The sequence below is a fragment of the Oncorhynchus clarkii genome, chromosome 6 (assembly GCF_045791955.1).
Source record: "Oncorhynchus clarkii lewisi isolate Uvic-CL-2024 chromosome 6, UVic_Ocla_1.0, whole genome shotgun sequence".
NCBI lineage: Eukaryota > Metazoa > Chordata > Actinopteri > Salmoniformes > Salmonidae > Oncorhynchus > Oncorhynchus clarkii.
Genome location: NC_092152.1, coordinates 28,188,281 through 28,209,181, shown reverse-complemented (window position 1 = coordinate 28,209,181; position 20,901 = coordinate 28,188,281). Strand labels below are relative to the sequence as shown.

Below are 20,901 nucleotides of genomic sequence, written 5' to 3'. Positions count from 1 at the left end.
CGTGGCTCTAGGCATTTATTGAAACGGCTAGCAAGCCCTCTCATAAGCTCATTACTAAACAGAATTCCTTATATACCAGTGGTTCTTGAATGCACATGCAGCAAACCTGACATGATTTCAATGGCTTTTTCCTTCACAAGTTCTTGAGGTTTCTCCCTGTTCCCTTCCCCCCACTTCCATTCTCACTCCTTTTCTGCTTTCCTCTTTGCATCTACCGGACTGTCCCACCCCCCCTTTCTCTCACTACTCCTCTATTCGCTGTAGTCCGCCCACTGGATGCATATTCACACATCGCCCATGATTGCCCTCCTTTTCATTGATATTTTGTATGAACAGCATTGTTTGCCAGTTCGCTGGTAGAGTTGGCCCACTCCCAACCATAAATGGAGTATTTCCAAACTACTGTATGCAAGCTCATTGGAAGAGAGATAGAGGAGGTGGCCTTTTGCTGGCTTTGTTTTTGTCGGCTTTTTAAATAAGTTTATGGATTTATTACACTTTCATTATATTTTTATGGGGGGGGGGCTTCTGTTCATTTACTGCTGAAAACTATTGAATATGAGCTGGCTGGTTTTTAGGACGAATATCTCCATACTGTTATGAGAGTTCTACATAGAGGGACAGCTGTTCATGAACAAACAGCTAAATAAACATGAATGGGCTCTACATTGGTGACGTGAAGTGAATTGTGGTCAATTCCTGAGTCTTTCCTGGTTGAAGTTGTGTATAACAGTGTTGCTACCAGGACCTCATGCATACTAATTGCAATCAGAAGAACAGCCAAAGTGGACATCACCTCCTTTTTGTCATCTAGCCCTGTTCCTGCCAGAACTCAGAGTTGGAGTCAGTAAGTCCATGGTTCCAGAGTTTTCCTTGGCAGAATGATCTCCAGTACCCCTAACAGCAGACTGTGGAAACATATAATCAACCTAGGAAATGTTACACTTCAAATAAAAGTATAACATGGCTATTTCAGTCCTTTCATCCTTTCCCCAACTAGCGTGCAGTTGGTACCACAGTTTAAATTAGTGCCAGTCTTGGCCAGAGCTGTGGCCATTTTCCTTCAAGACAGTTCACTCTAGAGCTCTGTGGCATGACATGGTTGAAATTACCCAGTGTTGGAAGAGGCTCCTTCTTAGTTGCACCCAACATCAGATGTGCCCATATGTTCCTTCAGGTGAAGCGCTATTTACCATGAGGATTTTAAATCACCTGGATGTTTTTTTAATGGTATTTCTAACTGAGGGTTGTGTGTGTGGCCTATTTTAACTGAATTTTCCAGAGTAATGATTGGCTTGTTTCTAATTTATCATTATTATTAGGTGATTATTGCTATGAAAGAATAAACTGCATGCAGTGGTTAATAACTGTAGCTCTGGAATGGAGAATCAACCGACAGGGCAAAAGCAAGTGGTTTCCAGATGCACACCAGCTAACGTAGATTAGAGATCCAATCTGAGGGGAACCAGAAAAAAATGTAAGAAAATAATCTGTGGAAGGGGCAGGAAAGCAGGAAATTAGTAGAAAAACAAGACCTCAGCAGATCCTGGTTTCCTGTTTTGGGGGGAAGGCAGGAGTAGGTTTTGGGGGCTGTGTTACAGAGCCCCCATTGTGAGCAAGTGTGTTGAGGAGTGGGGGGGGGGGGTATCGGGGGCCGTTTCACAGGGCCGATTCTACTCAATGCCGAATCCCTCAACCCCCCCATCCCCACCTGCCCCTCCCTACAGGGGAAAAGCAGCTTGTAAAAAAAGAGAAACTGTAAAAATAAACGAGCAAGGGCCTCTATTCTGGAGACACCAACTAGACAGGAAATGACACGCGGCACAAAAATGGTCTCCACTGACCTCTGGTGCCAGTTAACCATTCAGTCCATTTCTCTTTTTTCTCTGTCTCACTCTGCACACCCAAACAAACGCTTGTTTCATACCGTGGTTTTTGATTGTGTGAACTATCTAGGTACAGTATAGAACATGGGAAATGGAATGTCCTTTCTCTCTACTTATAAAAAACCCTATCCCTAATCGAGTGAAACAGGAAATTCTTGATTCCAGTCTGGCGATAATAAGTGGCCGTTCCCTGGCTTCAGTCCTTCTCCCAGCATTCCCCAGGGCTATGGTCTGAACAATGTCAATGGAGCAGTCCATCCCCTGCCACTGTGGGCCTGATAATGGAGCACTCCATCCCCTGCCACTGTGGGCCTGAAAATGGAGCACTCCATCCCCTGCCACTGTGTGCCTGATAATGGAGCACTCCCTCTCCTGCCACTGTGGGCCTGATAATGGAGCACTCCATCCCCTGCCACTGTGGGCCTGATAATGGAGCACTCCATCCCCTGCCACGCTGGGCCTGATAATGGAGCACTCCATCCCCTGCGTGCCTGATAATGGAGCACTCCATCCCCTGCCACTGTGGGCCTGATAATGGAGCACTCCATCCCCTGCCACTGTGGGCCTGATAATGGAGCACTCCATCCCCTGCCACGCTGGGCCTGATAATGGAGCACTCCATCCCCTGCGTGCCTGATAATGGAGCACTCCATCCCCTGCCACTGTGGGCCTGATAATGGAGCACTCCATCCCCTGCCACTGTGGGCCTGATAATGGAGCACTCCATCCCCTGCCACTGTGGGCCTGATAATGGAGCACTCCATCCCCTGCCACTGTGGGCCTGATAATGGAGCACTCCCTCCCCTGCCCCAGGTGCTTGTGCCCCGTCCCGTCCCAGACAGGAATGACTCTTCAGAGCAGCAATAGATGTGCCCCATTGATCAGGAGAAGGCTTGGAGAAAAAAATATAGTCTTTAATGGCAGATCCTGGTGTCCGGCCCAGCTGAAGAACACAATGGATCTTTTTAGACTGGCAGTGGGTTGGATGCTGTCAGGGCCCAATCATATGGGCCACATGTGGTACAGGGGATAAAGCACTGGGCTCAGAGGGATGTTGGTTACAAATCAATTTGAGGACCAGTTATTTATTTTGGACAGTAAAAAAAAACGTTTTGATGCTGTCCGGCCAAGGTACTGCTGCCATACGTCATTTAGAAGTGAGGCTTGTGAATATCACATCAGAAGTTAGATTTTCCATTCATTTCAAATATGTTTGTGCTGCAACTATAAGGGATGATAAGTGGGAGTGGGAGTGTGTGATAGTGGATAAGAGTCAATATAAGGGAAGGAATTTACTACAGAATGTATTGTTTTTGTTGTTGAGATGCCAATGATGAGAACATACCCACCATCAAATGTCAGATTCATAGAGGACATAAGGCTGCAATTCCATACCATTATGTTTCAAGGTGAAATAAAGTACCTTGAGGATATGCATTTGAAATTCCTTCAGACATTGTGTATGCTGCTCCTCTTCTCTGTTGACAGCTGCTGTCATCAGTGTGAGGGCCAGTGAGTTGTGAAGTCGTAGCCTGGGAGAGTGCTGCCTCAGAGGGCAGAGGGGAGTCATTGCCTGGGTGTGTGGCCTGCATGGGGCTGCATGGAGCTGGGGCTGCTGGCTCTGTTGACTCTGGTGCTCTCCTCCACATTCCCCAGCTCAGTGATAAGAGAGTGTATCGGAGTGCCCAACTTGAGATTCATAGGCCTAAAGCACACATTGCTCTGCCCCTTTCCGGAGATGTGAATGAAAGGGAAGATTGTGGAGAGTACAGATATGTGGGTGCATATGGAACTTGATTTTATCTCAAGACTTTTGTTGACATATTGGGCATCAGATTCATCTTCTGGGAGGGGACGTGTACTGAGGCTTAAAGGAAAACGCCACCCAAAAACTATCTGTTGGTATTTGTTTCATTAGTCCATTCTTAACATAGTCCCAAAATGTTTTGCATGTCAGTAATCAAGCATTCAAGATATATAACTTTCAAAATACATAAATACGCGATGAGGCATTTTGCATCATATGATGCTGTGTTTTAAATGCATCATACCGGCTGTATTTTGAAAATTATATATCTTGAAAACTTGGTTACTGACATACAAAACATATTAACAATGGACTAATGAAACAAATACCAACAGATAGTTTTTGAGTGGAGTTTTCCTTTAAGAGGACCCAAGTACCTGACTGCCTGTGTGTCTGTGTGGTACAGAGTGTGTGTCTGTGTGGTACAGAGTGTGTGTCTGTGTGGTACAGAGTGTGTGTCTGTGTGGTACAGAGTGTGTGTCTGTGTGGTACAGAGTGTGTCTGTGTAGTACAGAGTGTGTGTCTGTGTGGTACAGAGTGTGTGTCTATGTGGTACAGAGTGTGTGTCTATGTGGTACAGAGTGTGTGTCTGTGTGGTACAGAGTGTGTGTCTGTGTGATGCAGAGTGTGTGTCTGTCTGGTACAGAGTGTGTGTCTGTGTGGTACAGAGAGTGTGTCAATGTGTTACCGAGTGTGTGTCTGTGTGGTACAGAATGTGTGTCTGTGTGGTACAGAGTGTGTGTCTATGTGGTACAGATTGTGTGTCTATGTGGTACAGAGTGTGTGACTGTGTGGTACAGAGTGTGTATCTGTGTGGTACAGAGTGTGTGTCTATGTGGTGCAGAGTGTGTGTCTGTGTGGTACAGAGTGTGTGACTGTGTGGTACAGAGTGTGTGTGTGTTGTACAGAGTGTGTGTCTGTGTGGTAGAGAGTGTGTGTCTATGTGGTACAGAGTGTGTGCCTATGTGGTACAGAGTGTGTATCTGTGTGGTACAGAGTGTGTGTCTATGTGGTACAGAGTGTGTGTCTGTGTGGTACAGAGTGTGTGACTGTGTGGTACAGAGTGTGTGTCTGTGTGGTACAGAGTGTGTGTCTGTGTGGTACAGAGTGTGTCTATGTGGTACAGAGTGTGTGTCTATGTGGTACAGAGTGTGTGTCTGTGTGGTACAGAGTGTGTGTCTATGTGGTACAGAGTGTGTGTTTGTGTAGTACAGAGTGTGTGTCTAAGTGGTACAGAGTGTGTGTCTGTGTGGTACCGAGTGTGTGTCTGTGTGGTACAGAGTGTGTGTCTGTGTGGTACAGAGTGTGTGTCTGTGTGGTACAGAGTGTGTCTATGTGGTACAGAGTGTGTGTCTATGTGGTACAGAGTGTGTGTCTGTGTGGTACAGAGTGTGTGTCTATGTGGTACAGAGTGTGTGTCTGTGTGGTACAGAGTGTGTCTGTGTGGTACAGAGTGTGTCTATGTGGTACAGAGCGTGTGTCTATGTGGTACAGAGTGTGTCTATGTGGTACATAGTGTGTGCCTGTGTGGTACAGAGTGTGTGTCTGTGTGGTACAGAGTGTGTGTCTATGTGGTACAGAGTGTGTGTCTATGTGGTACAGAGTGTGTCTGTGTGGTACAGAGTGTGTGTCTGTGTGGTATGTGTGTCTATGTGGTACAGAGTGTGTGTCTTTGTGGTACAGAGTGTGTGTCTGTGTGGTACAGAGTATGTGTCTATGTGGGGACAGAGTGTGTGTCTATGTGGTACAGAGTGTGTGTCTATGTGGTACCAAGTGTGTGCCTATGTTGTACAGAGTGTGTATCTGTATGGTACAGAGTGTGTGTCTATGTGGTACAGAGTGTGTGTCTGTGTGGTACAGAGTGTGTGTCTGTGTGGTACAGAGTGTGTGTCTGTGTGGTACAGAGTGTGTGTCTGTGTGGTACAGAGTTATGTGTCTATGTGGTACAGAGTGTGTGTCTGTGTGGTACAGAGAGTGTGTCTATGTGGTACAGAGTGTATATCTGTGTGGTACAGAATGTGTGTCTGTGTGGTACAGAGTGTATGTCTGTGTGGTACAGAGTGTGTGTCTGTGTGGTACAGAGTTATGTGTCTATGTGGTACAGAGTGTGTGTCTGTGTGGTACAGAGAGTGTGTCTATGTGGTACAGAGTGTATATCTGTGTGGTACAGAATGTGTGTCTGTGTGGTACAGAGTGTATGTCTGTGTGGTACAGAGTGTGTATCTGTGTGTTACAGAGTGTGTGTGTGTTGTACAGAGTGTTTATCTGTGTGGTACAGATTGTGTGTCTGTGTGGTACAGAGTGTGTGTCTGTGTGGTACAGAGAGTGTGTCTGTGTGGTACAGAGTGTGTGTCTGTGTGGTACAGAGTGTGTATCTGTGTGGTACAGAGTGTGTCTTTAGCATGGTAGTGTGTCTATTGTGCAGTATGTAGCACATAGCTAATATGTCTCTATGGCACAATATATGTGTGTGTGTGTTGTACAGTAAGTGTGTGTCTGAAACACAGTAGTCACCATAAGGGAGGAAGTTGTGGGCAGTGCCCCGTCTTTCATCACGGTGTTAACGAAACCCGGGACACGCCAGGCCGGAAACATTATCATTGTTCTCCCCTCCCTGGTTAAGAGCTCCAGCTAGGCTTCTGACTCTCTCTCTCTTTCTCTTTCTCTCTCTCTCGCACGCACGCACGCACGCACGCACACACACACACACACACACACACACACACACACACACACACACACACACACACACACACACACACACACACACACACACACACACACACACACACACACACACACACGTTGTAATTTGCACTCTAATACACTCAGATGTTTTCTCAATGCAAGTGATGTCTTGCCCTCTCTCTCTCCAAACATGCTGACTACTGTTTGTAGGTCAGCGTTGAAGCACATGCCGAACAGACATGGGAAGTTATCATAGTTCTGTGAGCACTTTTTCAGGGGAAAATTCCACATCTGTAAAAAGCAGTGAAGTTGTTGCATCAGTGGGCTGGCATACTGTGCTGAAAGATCTGGTCTGCTCTGTCTAAGGCTGTCTGTCTTACTCCTTTCAGATAGACACATCTGTCTCTGGTCCAATCAGTCACAGCCAGAACAACACTACATGAGACCAGGTCCATCATTATGTGCTGGCTTAGATCATTCTGATATGAGTAATGACCAAAACACATCCTGACCAATGAAACCCCTGCCTGTATCTCACTTTGTTCTAGCCATACATCATCTCTCTCTCTCTCTCTCTCTCTCTCTCTCTCTCTCTCTCTCTCTCTCTCTCTCTCTCTCTCTCTCTCTCTCTCTCTCTCTCTCTCTCTCTCTCTCTCTCTCTCTCTCTCTCTCTCTCTCTCTCATATTTACTGGAATCCATTCTCAGAATTACTCTTCCCTGATTTGGTCAAAATAGCTAATCTCTTGGACGGAGGACAAGAGTGCGAGAGGAGATGTCTGAGGTTTGAGGTGGCTCTCATTTTATTAAATGGTGTGAGGCGGTGTGGTTAGGAAAATAGATCTGAGATAATGCATTGTGGGATAGTGGAACAGAAAGACCCTGAAGGTTCTGGCTACCACAATGGCATGCTGGGAAGGATTGGAATGGGGGGGGGGTTGATGTCTGGGAGCTTCTGTAAGGAAATCCTTCTCTGTTACTGTTCCTTTGGGAGCAGGCGTTTTTCATGCTGTAGGAACAAGGATCACATTGCCTCCACACGGCAGCCTTGTCCTGCCTGCAACCCTTTGTCTGATGACCTTCTCCAACATTGCTATTCCCACCTGACCAATAAAGAGCCTCCCTGAGTTTCAGAGGTTAATTCTCCAGCAGGTCTGACTACAGTCGGAGAAGGGCATGTGGCTGAGTGGTTTAACACATGGGCATGGCTGGGCAAGGCACGGGAAGAGTGTGGTGTGAAATGTGGTGGGTAGTATGAAATTAGCTCTTCAAAGCCATTCAAAGAAATCAATATTTATGGTTTGGCAATAGCCAGAGTAACTTTATCGGGGAAGAGATGCTTTCAAACTATTCCATTCCTGCTATGTTTTCTTTGGTGAAGTTTTTGCATCCTTGCTTGACCCAAGCCCAGGTGGCTGTTGGGGTAAGATTTCCAAACCATCTGAATGCAGATATATCCTTCTGTGTCTGACTGGCGGGGTCATGTTTGGGGCATAGGTATCCACTCCCAGTCATTTTAAAGAAACCACTGTATTGGGGATCCAGGCTGAATATTGTGTCCAGCTATTCACCGTTCATATTTACTAACCATTTTTAATGAACCCCTGGTGATTGCCCTACCTGTAGCCTTAGTTTGGGGATGTTATGGGCCAATGTTTCAACTAGTTCTGTGCAAGGCCCTAGTTCTCCTCATTGCCATTTTGTCTAATGTCAAATGTCTGTTTCATTGTCATGCAGTCTAATGTCTTGTGCAAAATATTTATTTCGCTCTCCCCTCAGAGACCTCAGGAGCAACCTCATCAGCACCATCATGCCTGGAGCCTTCCAAGGTTTATCTGCTCTTCGGAAGCTGTAAGTGCTTATCACCTCTGTTTTCATTATGTGCGTTGTAAACAGTGATATTGCATTAAAAAAAAAGATTTTAGTTGCCACAGTTACCCTATTTTATTCGTAAGCAGCACACAGTCATAACGTTTTATGATACTGGTCATACCATACCATATCTTCTCTGTTTTAGTGTCATCATAAAAGCCTGGCTGGCTCAGCTAATTGTTGTGGATAACTGTGTTCAGTGTATATGCTGGTCTGTGCTAATCTCTGTGGGGCCTGGGATGACATGTCTGGTGCCCTGCTCTGCCGCCATGGAAACCTCAGGACCGCACAGGGCAGCAGTTTGCGACCGCTTGTTGCTCACTCATTGTGTGTTTGGACCATGAGGTCTGGTTACGTCGCGGTCGGCTCCGGTCCTCTGCCCTGCGCTGCATGACTCTTTTCCCCTCCCTGTACTGCTTGTGTTTTCCCTGCAAGGTCTGGGGCTTTTCAAAACAAACAGGGAGAGATAAACACACGCTCTCGGCCGGGTTGTGTCAGGGGGACAGTGGAACAAGGCCCTCTCTGACACTGTCCTTATACCATGCAGACACAGCATACAGGGGCTACAGAGGGCTTTTGCTCCGTCTTTGGTGATAAGGCTTGACAGGAAGCTTCATGGTCTGTTGATAAGGAACATTCACAAGTCATTAGTGTTGCAAATCCCGCTGTGTTACACTCTGGCTAGCTGTATGAATGGAAATTGTGAAAGATAGGCCTACAGGCCAAGAAAGCCTCTTTGAATAATACTTTGTTATTGTAAACAAATGAAAATAAGAAGCGAAAGTCTATTGGCCAATGTGCTTTCCCAATGAAATCACAAAAACAACATACAGTGTCAAGATAACCCAATCTGTACTTTCTAAACAATCTTGATAAACCTATAAGCTTAAGAAATTACCATTATTCACCGCTGTGCCCTCACTCTCTGTGTTTTCTCTCCTAGTGACCTGTCCAACAACCGCATCGGCTGCTTGACTCCAGACATGTTCCAGGGACTCACCAACCTCACCAAACTGTAAGCAGGCTAAATGACTGTTCATTAAGCGTGTCACGTTGAACACATCCTACTAGTGTACTATTGTGGGTACTGTACCTAGTACAGTGATTGTGATTGAGCATCTGTCTGTTTTCTGCTGTTAGGAACCTCTCTGGAAACATCTTATCTACCTTGGACTCGGGGGTCTTTCAGGAGCTCCACTCTCTTAAGCAAGTGTGAGTACAGTTCTCTGCTTATAACAGTCATCACCTTTGTCCCTGTTTGCTCCAGACAGATGTTTGTATAAACTTAGTAAGTGGTATGAAAAAAATCTAGGCAATCTGATCACATTATTCTCCCTATAGGCTTAGTTCAAGCAGTGGATAGCCATTTGTCACATCTGACATGTTGATCCTATAATGTACCATCAGAGAATACTGTAGATATTAACTGATGGGGAACATGTGCCATTAGAGGGAAAGTGCACCCGCTCCTCAGTGTAATCTCCCATGATGAATGGTATTGTAAAACACCCTGGTTTTTCTCACCAGGAACTTCAACTCTGACTTCCTGTCATGTGACTGTGGGCTGCGCTGGGTGCCAGGTTACTTTCCTACCAGTACAGCGTGGCTGGGGGACGAGACCGTCTGTGCCTATCCCAAAAGCCTCCATGGAAAGCCTCTGCGTGGACTGAGGGAAAGTCAACTGAGCTGTGGTGAGTGTCTGACAGGAAATGTAATGCATATGAATGAGGTGGTTCACCACTATCCCCCCTCAAATAGTATGAAAACTTGAGTATGTGAATGACAGAGTCATTGTTTTCTCATCATGATATTGTTTTTCGATGTCCCATATCTATTAGGTAGGTGTACAGTATGTGAAAAATAACTAGCTGTTAGTGACCATTAAATGAAAAAAAGAGGTTCTATTGAAAAGCAAAATATCCTTGTTTTGATATCTCTAATTGTCTGCTGTCTATAGTATTCCTGCAGGATAATCTAGTTCCCTTTCCTCTTCTACTCAGTGGGGTTATTTCCTCTTCCACTCAGTGGGTTTATTTCCTATTCTACTCAGTAGGTTTATTTCCTCTTCTACTCAGTGGGTTTATTTCCTCTTCTACTCAGTGGGTTTATTTCCTCTTCTACTCAGTGGGTTTATTTCCTCTTCTACTCAGTGGGTTTATTTCCTCTTCTACTCAGTGGGTTTATTTCCTCTTCCACTCAGTGGGTTTATTTCCTCTTCTACTCAGTGGGTTAATTTCCTCTTCTACTCAGTGGGTTTATTTCCTCTTCCACTCAGTGGGTTTATTTCCTCTTCTACTCAGTGGGTTTATTTCCTCTTCTACTCAGTGGGTTTATTTCCTCTTCCACTCAGTGGGATTATTTCCTCTTCCACTCAGTGGGTTTATTTCCTCTTCTACTCAGTGGGTTTATTTCCTCTTCCACTCAGTGGGTTTATTTCCTCTTCCTCTCAGTGGGTTTATTTCCTCTTCCACTCAGTGGGTTTATTTCCTCTTCCTCTCAGTGGGTTTATTTCCTCTTCCACTCAGTGGGTTTATTTCCTATTCTACTCAGTGTGTTTATTTCCTCTTCCACTCAGTGGGTTTATTTCCTCTTCTACTCAGTGGGTTTATTTCCTCTTCCACTCAGTGGGTTTATTTCCTCTTTTACTCAGTGGGTTTATTTCCTCTTCTACTCAGTGGGTTTATTTCCTCTTCCACTCAGTGGGTTTATTTCCTCTTCTACTCAGTGGGATTGTTTCCTCTTCTACTCAGTGGGTTTATTTCCTCTTCTACTCAGTGGGTTTATTTCCTCTTCTACTCAGTGGGTTTATTTCCTCTTCTACTCAGTGGGTTTGTTTCCTCTTCCACTCAGTGGGTTTATTTCCTCTTCTACTCAGTGGGTTTATTTCCTCTTCCACTCAGTGCGTTTATTTCCTCTTCTAGTCAGTGGGTTTATTTCCTCTTCTACTCAGTGGGTTTATTTCCTCTTCCACTCAGTGGGTTTATTTCCTCTTCCACTCAGTGGGTTTATTTCCTCTTCTACATCAGTGGGTTTATTTCCTCTTCTACTCAGTGGGTTTATTTCCTCTTCCACTCAGTGGGTTTATTTCCTCTTCTACTCAGTGGGTTTATTTCCTCTTCCACTCAGTGGGTTTATTTCCTCTTCTACTCAGTGGGTTTATTTCCTCTTCCACTCAGTGGGTTTATTTCCTCTTCTACTCAGTGGGTTTATTTCCTCTTCCACTCAGTGGGTTGTATTTCCAAGTGCATGTGCCTGTGTTGACAACTCCTCTGCGGTCTGCCTTTATGAACTGGGGCTGTCTGCATCCAATATTCCTAAAAAAAACTGACTCATAATGCCTTCCTCATAAGCATTAAGCTGAGGTTGAGTAATGAGAGAGCAGCAGAAATAACCAGAGTGATTTGTTATGGTCTCATCTGCCTTCCCTTCCCCTGACTGTGCTGTGTTACTCTCCTCACTCAGATGGGCCTCTGGAGCTGCACACCCTGTCTCTCCTGCCCTCCCAGCGCCAGGTGGTCTTCAAGGGGGACCGAATGCCCTTCCACTGCACTGCCGCCCTGGTGGACAAAATCACTGCGATGCACTGGCGCCACAATGGCCAGCTGGTGACCTCTGACCCTGAACAGGGCATCAGTCTGGAGGCCAGCGTGGTGCATGACTGCACCTTCATCACCAGGTAACGTTACAGTACTGAGGGGTCTGCTCCCAGCACTCAAATTTTTCATTTTATTGCGACCCTCAGTTGTTTTATTTTCACTTATTTATTATAAAGGTTTAAGTGAAATATGACACTGTTTGTTTAGTTTCTGCTGACAGGACGTGCGGTTTAGTGTGCTGTGCTGTATGTGGTGACGGCAGTGAATGATGTGCTGTCTCCTCGGTGCAGTGAGCTCATCCTGTCCAACGTGCATGTGGAGGCCAGTGGAGAGTGGGAGTGTGTGGTGGCCACTGGGCGGGGCAACACTTCCCGCAGTGTGGAGATAGTGGTGCTGGAGAACAGTGCCTCCTTCTGTCCGGAGGAGAGAGTCACTAACAACCGGGGGGAGTTCAAGTAAGGAAGAAAAAAATAATTCCCCTCTCCAGAAACAAAATCCACAATAAAAACAGACTTTCTGATTAAACATGCTTCCTCATTATTTCTGGGTGTGGTTCCTAGGTGGCAGAAGACCCTGGCAGGTATCACCTCCTACCAGTTCTGTCTCCAGCTGCGATACCCCTCCCTGTCCATGGGGGGTGGTGTGGTGCAGAAGCAGGCATCACGCTACTGTGACCGCTCAGGGAGCTGGGAGGAGGGAGACTATGACAACTGTCTCTACACTAACGACATCACACGGGTCCTACACACCTTCATCCTGGTCAGTGCCAAAGGCTGTGCTTGGGCTGTTATTTTTGTCCAGTACATATAAAATCAAAGTATGATGCATGTCTTATGGTAGTAATATGTAAATAGCCTGAAAGGTAAATGTGTAAAAGTAACAAAACATATGAGTTATGTTTTGTTACTAAACAAATAATCATACTATCGCTCCCTCTTTTTCCAGATGCCCATCAATGCCTCTAATGCGGCCACTCTGGCACGTCAGGTGCGTACCTACACTGTGGAGGCATCCGGTTTCACTGACACCATGGACGTGATGTACGTGGCCCAGATGATGGAGAAATTCATGGAATATATCCGACCACTGAGAGAGGTAGGGCGATGAGATCTTTATACCCTCAATGCATGTCTTTGTGGTTTCATGTTGTTTCTTTTGACTGGATTCCCTTGTTTCTTTCTGCCCCCTGTGTTTATGTGAATGCCTGTTTTGTATGTGTCTGACTCTGTCCTCATGTCTTTACATGTGTATGTATGTGTCAGCTGTCAGAGATGCTGGTGGACATGGGCAGTAACCTGATGCAGGTGGATGATCAGATCCTGGCCCATGCCCAGAGAGAGAAGAGAGCCTGCAGCTCCATAGTCCACTCTCTGGAGACTCTGGCCTGGCCCCAGCTACACAGCCATGCCCAGGACCTCTCCATGGTACTGTCAAAGTTGAGCATGTTTTTATGTACTAGAATTTTGATTTAAAGGTTGAATTATAATCAAAGTTGTTTTTTCCCTACAAAGATCTCCAGGAACATTGTGATGGAGGCCCACCTTATCCGTCCGGCCCACTTCACTGGAATGAGCTGCACAGCCTACCAACGCAGGGAGACGTTGTTAGGCAACCTGGGCATGGAGGGGGCAGAGCCCACCCACGAACAGCAGCTCCGCTTCCGCTGCACCACTGGCACCCACAACACCTCCCTAAACAACTTCCCCATGAAGGTGAGCAATGTCTCCGTCTCCCTCACCCAGACCTGAACCTAACCTCACCCACTAACAGGACTGTGGTTGTGTGTCTGTGGTACAATGGCAGACAGTGCATACGGTTGTCATTAGAGGGAACACACCTCAGTTCGTGACCTACTGGAGATGGCATGGAACCGCATTTAGCACAGTCATTTTTAACAGCTGACATGAAAGAGGGAGAAAATCCTAAGGTTTTAGACTTTGTAATTTAGTGTTTGAACTTTCTGTTGCCTATTCCATTGAGATAATATGGCCAAATATATTTGAAAGTAGGAAAGTAAAGGATCTCCCTCCCTCCCTCCTTCTAGAATGCTGTAGCCCTGGCCTCTGTGGTTCTTCCTGCCTCTCTGTTCCCCCCGGACGCCCCGTCAGACTGTAAGCTCCAGTTTGTGGCGTTCCGTACAGGGAGGTTCTTCCCTTTCTCTGGGAACTCCAACGGTCCTGGAGAGCACGTCCGCAGACACAGTATCAACAGCCCAGTGGTCTACGTAGGCTTGGGTGAGGGAACTGGCTGTTTGGCGCAGTTATTATTACACAATTCATCTCATTCACGGAGACGGGTCAAAACATGTCCATTTTTTAATAATACAAAAATAGTTGGTGATGGTTATCTCCTCCTTTGTTTGGCAGACGGGTGCAGTCTGTGGAACCACTCGGAGGCTATCCTGGTGTCCCTGCGTCACTTGACCCCAGGCAGCGAGCCGGTGGCGGCCCACTGGAGCTTACAGGCACTGCTGCAGAAGCAGGGGGGGTGGAGCCAGGAGGGCTGCCAACTAGCCCACACGGACTCTGCCACCTCCACCCTGCGCTGCTCTGTGCTCAGCAACTACGCTGTGTTGCAGGTAGGGTATCCTGGGATCACTCACTCTCAGATATACATGGTGGATGTAATGTAATGAGGACTGCACTGGAAGAATGTTCTCTTCTCACGATCTCAGGATTTTATACCAAGCCCCACAGTGTGGCCGTTGCATTCATATATATGTTTTTTTCCTAGGAGGTTCCTGACTTCCCCCACTCCCCACCCATGTCGGTGAGGGTGCTCCACCCTGTGGTTTACACCTGTACTGCAATCCTCCTCCTCTGCCTCTTCACCATCATCATCACACACATACTACACCACAGGTACTGTGTGTTTGCGCGTGCATGCTTTATTATCTGACATAACCCACTGTCTTTTTTTCACTGCTAATGTTCATCTTTGTTTTCCTACTGTAGTTCTATAAATATATCCAGAAAGAGCTGGCACACCTTACTCAATACCTGCTTCCACATCGCTATGACCACAGCTGTGTACACAGGAGGCATCACCCTGACCAGCTACCCAATGGTGTGCCAGGCAGTAAGTACCTCTCCTCTCAGACCCAGCTTATGCTCTCTACGTGTGTCGTCTGTGACGGCTGACCCGGTGTGATTTGTGTCAGGTGGGCATCGCTCTACACTACTCCTCCTTGTCTACTCTGCTGTGGATCGGTGTCAGCGCCAGAGTCCTCTACAAAGAGTCTGTCTGGAGGATACCACGGCAACCAGAGGGAGAGTCTACTGTTCCCCCTACTCAGCGGCCTATGCTCAGGTCAGTGATGTCATCAGGGCGAGACAGAGTCGACTTTTATATGAGAAGGTTGTGAGTCATTGTCAAACAGGTCAGTGGTTGAATTGGGAGCTCATCGTGGGGTGCTATTTTAAATGACTGTATTCATGTGAATAGACACCCAAACTGTGTCATATCAAAGACCACCATTGTGTTTAGAAGCAAGGCTCTTCTGTTTTAGAAAACCTTGGAGGGAAAAACAGTAGACTACTGCCAAAGCACAGAAGAGCGGTAGTGACAGATGCAGAGAGCTGAGCCCAGAGCGGAGGAGGGGAGGAATATACGAGCGAGGGATAACAGAGGTTGAGGAGAATATTGTAAATCTGGCCAGGGTGATGGAGGGGGCGTACTGTCCCCTCATTACTGCGCCACTCCCCTCCTCCCCATGTTCCGTTCTGCCCTAGTGCTGACCTCTCTGGCTTTCCCAAACCCCTTTGTCGACCACCGCCGCATGTGGTCAGCCCTTCAATGACACCTGGCCCTTTGATAAATCACAACCCCGCTGCAGCCTACTGCCCACTGTTACACTGTATCAGCTAGCTGCCCAACTAACAGCTCAGTTCAGCTCAGGAGATCACAGACGACTAGCCTAGGGATCACTACAGCTGTGTGAAGTGTATGTTTGCTGAAAGAAAAAACAAAGGAGCAAAGACCCTAAATATCATATAGAATACACAGAAACTATTTGTCATACAGTTCTTGGGTTTTGGTTGTTGTTTCCAATATTATAGACTTGTATCTCTCACATGATACTTCACTCCTAAATAAGTCCACTGTTATTCACTGTTACTTTCTTTTTCATACAAATTGATTTGATCCATCTAATTGGTGTTTTTCCTGAATACAGGTTCTATCTAATAGCTGGTGGTGTTCCTCTCATCGTATGTGGCATCACAGCAGCTGTCAACGTCAACAACTATGGGGACAACAACCCTTAGTGAGTGCTTCACATTTTACTATTGACCCATTGGCCCTTCACACAGTATATTTTGGTTTAGTGCTTATTCAAGAGCAAAAGTTGACATTTTTATGAGATTTTGAATACATAGAGGTGTCCTTGTTTTGCTGTGACCTTACCGACTTTTTTATTGCATATTCCAGCTGCTGGTTGGTGTGGCGGCCCAGTTTGGGGGCCTTCTTTGTCCCCGCAGGCTTGGCGGTATTGGTGACCTGGATCTATTTCCTGTGCACTGTGTTTCGCCTGAGGCACCGGGTGTCCAAAGAGTGCCCAAGATTCTCCCTGTCCTCCCCTGTGCCTGAGAGCCAGCCAGCCCTGGGTGGCAGCACCAGCCTCCTGTCCACAGACTCTGTGGTGGGGACCATACATGCTGCGTTGACCCCAGAAGACCAGTACACCCTGAAGGTGCAGTTCCTGGTGCTGGTAGCCACCCACTTCCTGTTCCTGGCCCTGTGGAGCTGTGGAGCCATGGCCATGTGGCTGACAGGGCGCAGCAGCCTATTGTTCAGCTGTCTCTATGGAGTAGCTGCCACCGTGTTGGGGGTGTTCCTGGTGGTCCACCACTGCTTCCGACGCCTGGACGTGCAGGCCTCCTGGCTAAGGTGTTGTCCAGGAAATCGGCTCTCCCAGCCCATACCAGTCTACACGCACACCTGCACCCCTGTGAGTGGGGTGCAGACCACCTCTGAACAGGGATCCCAGATCTTCATTGGCTGCCATCCTCCAGGAGATCCCCACAACACCTCATCAGCCAGGTCCTCCTCCACCCCCAGTGGGATCAGCAGTGTGGGCCCTGGGCCCTGCAAACTTACCAACCTGCTGCAGGTGGCACAAGAAAATACCAACAATGCCACTCGTGCCCCAGCAGGCATCAACACCAGCACTAGTACAGACAATAACAACAAGCAAGCTAACAACCTGCTGCCCACACTAGGCTCTGTAGCCCCTGTCCAGCCTCAGAGGAGGAAGGTCAGTGGCAGAACTAAACAAGGGAGCAGTCAGTATCACCACCGAGGTGAAGGCAGAGGTCACTACCGTCTCAAAGCCATGAGGACTGGTGGGGGAGGGGGCAGTATGGGAGCACTGGGACCTACAGGTATAGAGCAGCACAACACTGCCCATCCAGCCCACAAACAGGCCACTAGTGAGAATGGCAGTCTCCATCACAGCCACTCTGAAAGCCCAGCCAGCCCGCTAACCAACGGTAACGGTAGGAGAGTGGGGGGGACAGTGACCACCAGCCCCTCAGAGGGTAGTGACGGGGGCAGCAGCGGCAGCCGTAAGCCCTTCCCTCTGCTCCCCTCTGTGGCCAGCAGGGTGGCCATGCAAGGTAATAGGTGCAGCGCCAGCCGAGACAATCTGAAACTGGCAGTGGCTGCAGAGCGGGAAGCTAAGCGCTGCTCCTACCCTCTGAACAGTATCACTACCACTGTGCCAGGGGCTGCCCCTAACGGCATCATCAAGAGCTCTGTGATAGAGCTGGAATTGGACACAAGTTGTACAGACCATTCCCAGAGCTCTGTGGGCATGAAAAGTATGTGGAAGAGTGAAACTACAGTGTGACACTCACTCTCTCCCAGCAAATGTCCACAGTGGACCCTGGCAATATTTGATATGACTGCTGTTGTTGTAGTGTCCTACACCTATAGAGACAAATCCTGATCTGAGATCCATGTGTGTAACTCCCCAGCTAGCATATAACGTTCTGAGAACCATATGTTTCTTATAGAGCTTGGTGAGAGCATGGTTGTCCTATGGTTATTTTGTATAAAACCTTCCCACAACTTTCTGCAAATGGTGCAGGAGAGTTGCTTGTCTTTGGAACATTCTCAGCACATTCAAGGAGCTTGACCAAAAAAACGTTCAAACATGGTTACATTTAATAAAAATGTTGGTAATGTTCTAGAAACGTTCTCCAACTGGTTTGACATTTGGAATGTTGTCAAATAGTTCAGAGAACTTTAAGAAACAACGTTCTTCTGTGGGAATTTCAGTACTTGAGCATAATGTTTCCTACAGGTTTCGAATAAAACATAATTAAATCTAAATGTATTTGTCACATGCTTCGTAAACAACAGGTGTAGACTAACAATGAAATGCTTACTTACAGGTCCTTTTCCAACAATACAGAGTTAAAGATAAAGATAGAAAATCTAAATAGTGTCATGGTTATATTTAAGGTCATGTTCTCAAATTGTTCCAAGAACGTTAAGAAACACCGTTGTTCTCTGGGAATGTCATTACCATAGAATAACGTTTTCTACAAGCTTCTTCAAGGTTCTAATTAAAGTCATGTTCTCAAATTGTTCCGAGAACATTAAGTTAACTTTCCATAAAAAAAACACAAGAAAACTATAGTAACGTTCAGAAGAAGTTTTAAGAATGTTATTTAAAAACATATATTTCCATTCATCCGCATCAATGAAACTCTTTCTATCCTTTATCTTGTTAAGTGTGTTCAGGTGTGTTGGCCTTGCCCACTAATTGGCCATACCCGAGTGCTTCTTTCCCTGTAAAATGGGGTCCGTTTGAATAGACTAAAATTAAAAGCTTTGTACTCGTAAAAGAACATGGCATGCTAGCTCCATCCGGGTGGCGCAGTGGACTAATTCCATAAATAGAGAACGTAAGATTATAGGTTTGAATCTCACTGATGCATCACAATAAAAAATAAATGTTTTTGCATGATTAATTCCTAAGGAAATGAATTTCCATGTGTCCTATCTGTGCTTGGAGTTCAATAAAGTTGACTCAAAATAAGCTAGTTGTGTTGCTAAAAGTCTTATTGAAACATTCAGTTAACGTAATCCAAAAACCTCCAGATCACCTATAATTTCCGTTCTCAGAGCGCTGGGTGAGACTTTCGTACATTTCATGTAAATAATTGCAAAGAACTTCAAGTTGCACTTGTGGATCTCAAATTGGGATTCAGCTCATAATGAGGTTTTTATTTTAAAAGTGTAAAGGAGATAGATCATGGGGTTGGAGATAGATCATGGGGTTGTGTTGCTTCTGACTTTTGCTTCCATCACAGTGATGGTATGGGATGTGTACTTTCATCTCTGTCACTTATGAACTGTTTGTTGGGTTTGCCAGGAATTCAAGGCCTGTCTTTTGTGTACCTAAAATACTCATTTATTCACAGGAAGTTTTACAAGCTAAGTCTAAAATTGACATAAGATGTTAATTTTGGATACCTTAAAGGGGCAATTTTCAGTTGTATTCTTATTCTGTGCATATCAACTATAGCATGAAATGGAATCTGAGATTGTCCATTTGTACAGTACGGCTGTGCATTGCCTCTGTGAAGAATCCTTTTGCTCTTATTATGTTGACTTGTATTATTGTGTGTGTGTGTGTGTATGTGTGTGTGTGTGTATGTGTGAGTGTGTATGTGTGTGTGTGTGTGTGTGTGTGTGTGTGTGTGTGTGTGTGTGTGTGTGTGTGTGTGTGTGTGTGTGTGTGTGTGTGTGTGTGTGTGTGTGTGTGTGTGTGTGTGTGTGTGCGTGTGCTTCCGTGAATATGTGTTTGTGTGTGAGATCCTTAATCTAGGATGAGAGAATGCAGTTTGTAAAATAATATGTTTTTACTAAAACCCGGATTCAAATACGCATCAGCACTGAGAGGGAACTTCTCCCCTTCATGAACAGGTTGGACAAGTATCGGTGTTTGGATAAAATGAACTAAGAGTGACGTTTCTTTGACCCTGGCATGTACTCGGAAATGTTCCTGGTTATTTTTCATATGAACTGCCCCATCCTTCTTCCTTTTTCCGTTTTCCCTTACTGGCCTATGTTCAGTTCGGGATAAAAACGTACTGTAACATTCAATTAAACGGAAACAGTGCTGTTCTGAGTGACCAGTTCAAAAACAGGGAGGGATTGGGTTGTGGGCTGTGGAACGCTGTCAGCATGGCCGCTACCCTTTAAATATGTCACTCACTGCTTCAAGCCACACCCCACCAAACGGAGAAAACGTACCTCAAAGTCTGTTCAAGAACGTTGAAGAACAATTTGGGGAAATGTGTCATTCAGTACAAATGGTTACACAGTGTACCAAATGTTCAATCGAACTGAACGCACCTCTGTGCTCTCACACCCTCGGAGTTTCAAATCTCTGGATTTACACTTATCTAAACACTGCCCCCTCCAGGATTTCAAACATCATTGTTCATGCGCTGACAAGTCAAAGGGATGCATCAGTAAAACCATGTTCAGTTTGTCATCTGCATCAGGAGACTATGTTAACGCTTGTTAAATTATGTGGTAAATGGCTCTGGTTTCTAACACATTAATCAAGATACAGTAAGTGCTTACTGACCCCCCCCCCCCCCCCCCCCACCCCCACGCTCCCCACACATACACACACACACACACACACATTTACCTCATAAACAAATGGCTTAGAAGCTTGTTACAGTAAAAATCAACTACTTCTACACTATTTCTTTCTGTCAATGTACAAAGCTCAGAGTAAAGGCAAAATAAATGATGACAGAACTGATTCATGTTATCTACATAATTGCCTCATGTTTCTTCACACACTTTATTATCCAATATTGTGTAAAAACATATTATGCTATTTTGATCTTGAGTATTCTTTCAGAGTGTGTAAGAATGCAACAACTCAGTGCATCTTAGATACGCTCCTCTAAACAACTCCAATGTGTTCAGGGAAATTATTATGCCAAAGAATTTTGTAGAATAGCAGAGCTTACCTCAACATCAGTGTTTAGCAAATTGGATGCATTTCATAGATTGTATCCTTAT

At 45.9% G+C, this 20,901-nt stretch overlaps 1 protein-coding gene across 1 annotated transcript in view; it reads left to right on the top strand.

Annotated features, from left to right (window-relative positions):
- LOC139410907 (adhesion G protein-coupled receptor A2-like) overlaps nt 1-18,886 on the top strand; it is a 61,850-nt gene extending 42,964 nt beyond the window's left edge. The window contains exons 4-20 of the mRNA XM_071156565.1: nt 8,159-8,230; nt 9,195-9,266; nt 9,392-9,463; nt 9,779-9,942; nt 11,714-11,927; nt 12,138-12,302; nt 12,408-12,606; nt 12,793-12,942; nt 13,110-13,271; nt 13,359-13,559; nt 13,892-14,081; nt 14,214-14,425; nt 14,581-14,708; nt 14,802-14,925; nt 15,008-15,156; nt 16,022-16,111; nt 16,276-18,886. Of these exons, the coding sequence (XP_071012666.1) occupies nt 8,159-8,230; nt 9,195-9,266; nt 9,392-9,463; nt 9,779-9,942; nt 11,714-11,927; nt 12,138-12,302; nt 12,408-12,606; nt 12,793-12,942; nt 13,110-13,271; nt 13,359-13,559; nt 13,892-14,081; nt 14,214-14,425; nt 14,581-14,708; nt 14,802-14,925; nt 15,008-15,156; nt 16,022-16,111; nt 16,276-17,695 (3,784 nt within the window). The 3' untranslated portion in view covers nt 17,696-18,886. The remainder of the gene's footprint in view (nt 1-8,158; nt 8,231-9,194; nt 9,267-9,391; nt 9,464-9,778; nt 9,943-11,713; nt 11,928-12,137; nt 12,303-12,407; nt 12,607-12,792; nt 12,943-13,109; nt 13,272-13,358; nt 13,560-13,891; nt 14,082-14,213; nt 14,426-14,580; nt 14,709-14,801; nt 14,926-15,007; nt 15,157-16,021; nt 16,112-16,275) is intronic.
- Nucleotides 18,887-20,901: the final 2,015 nt, after the last annotated feature.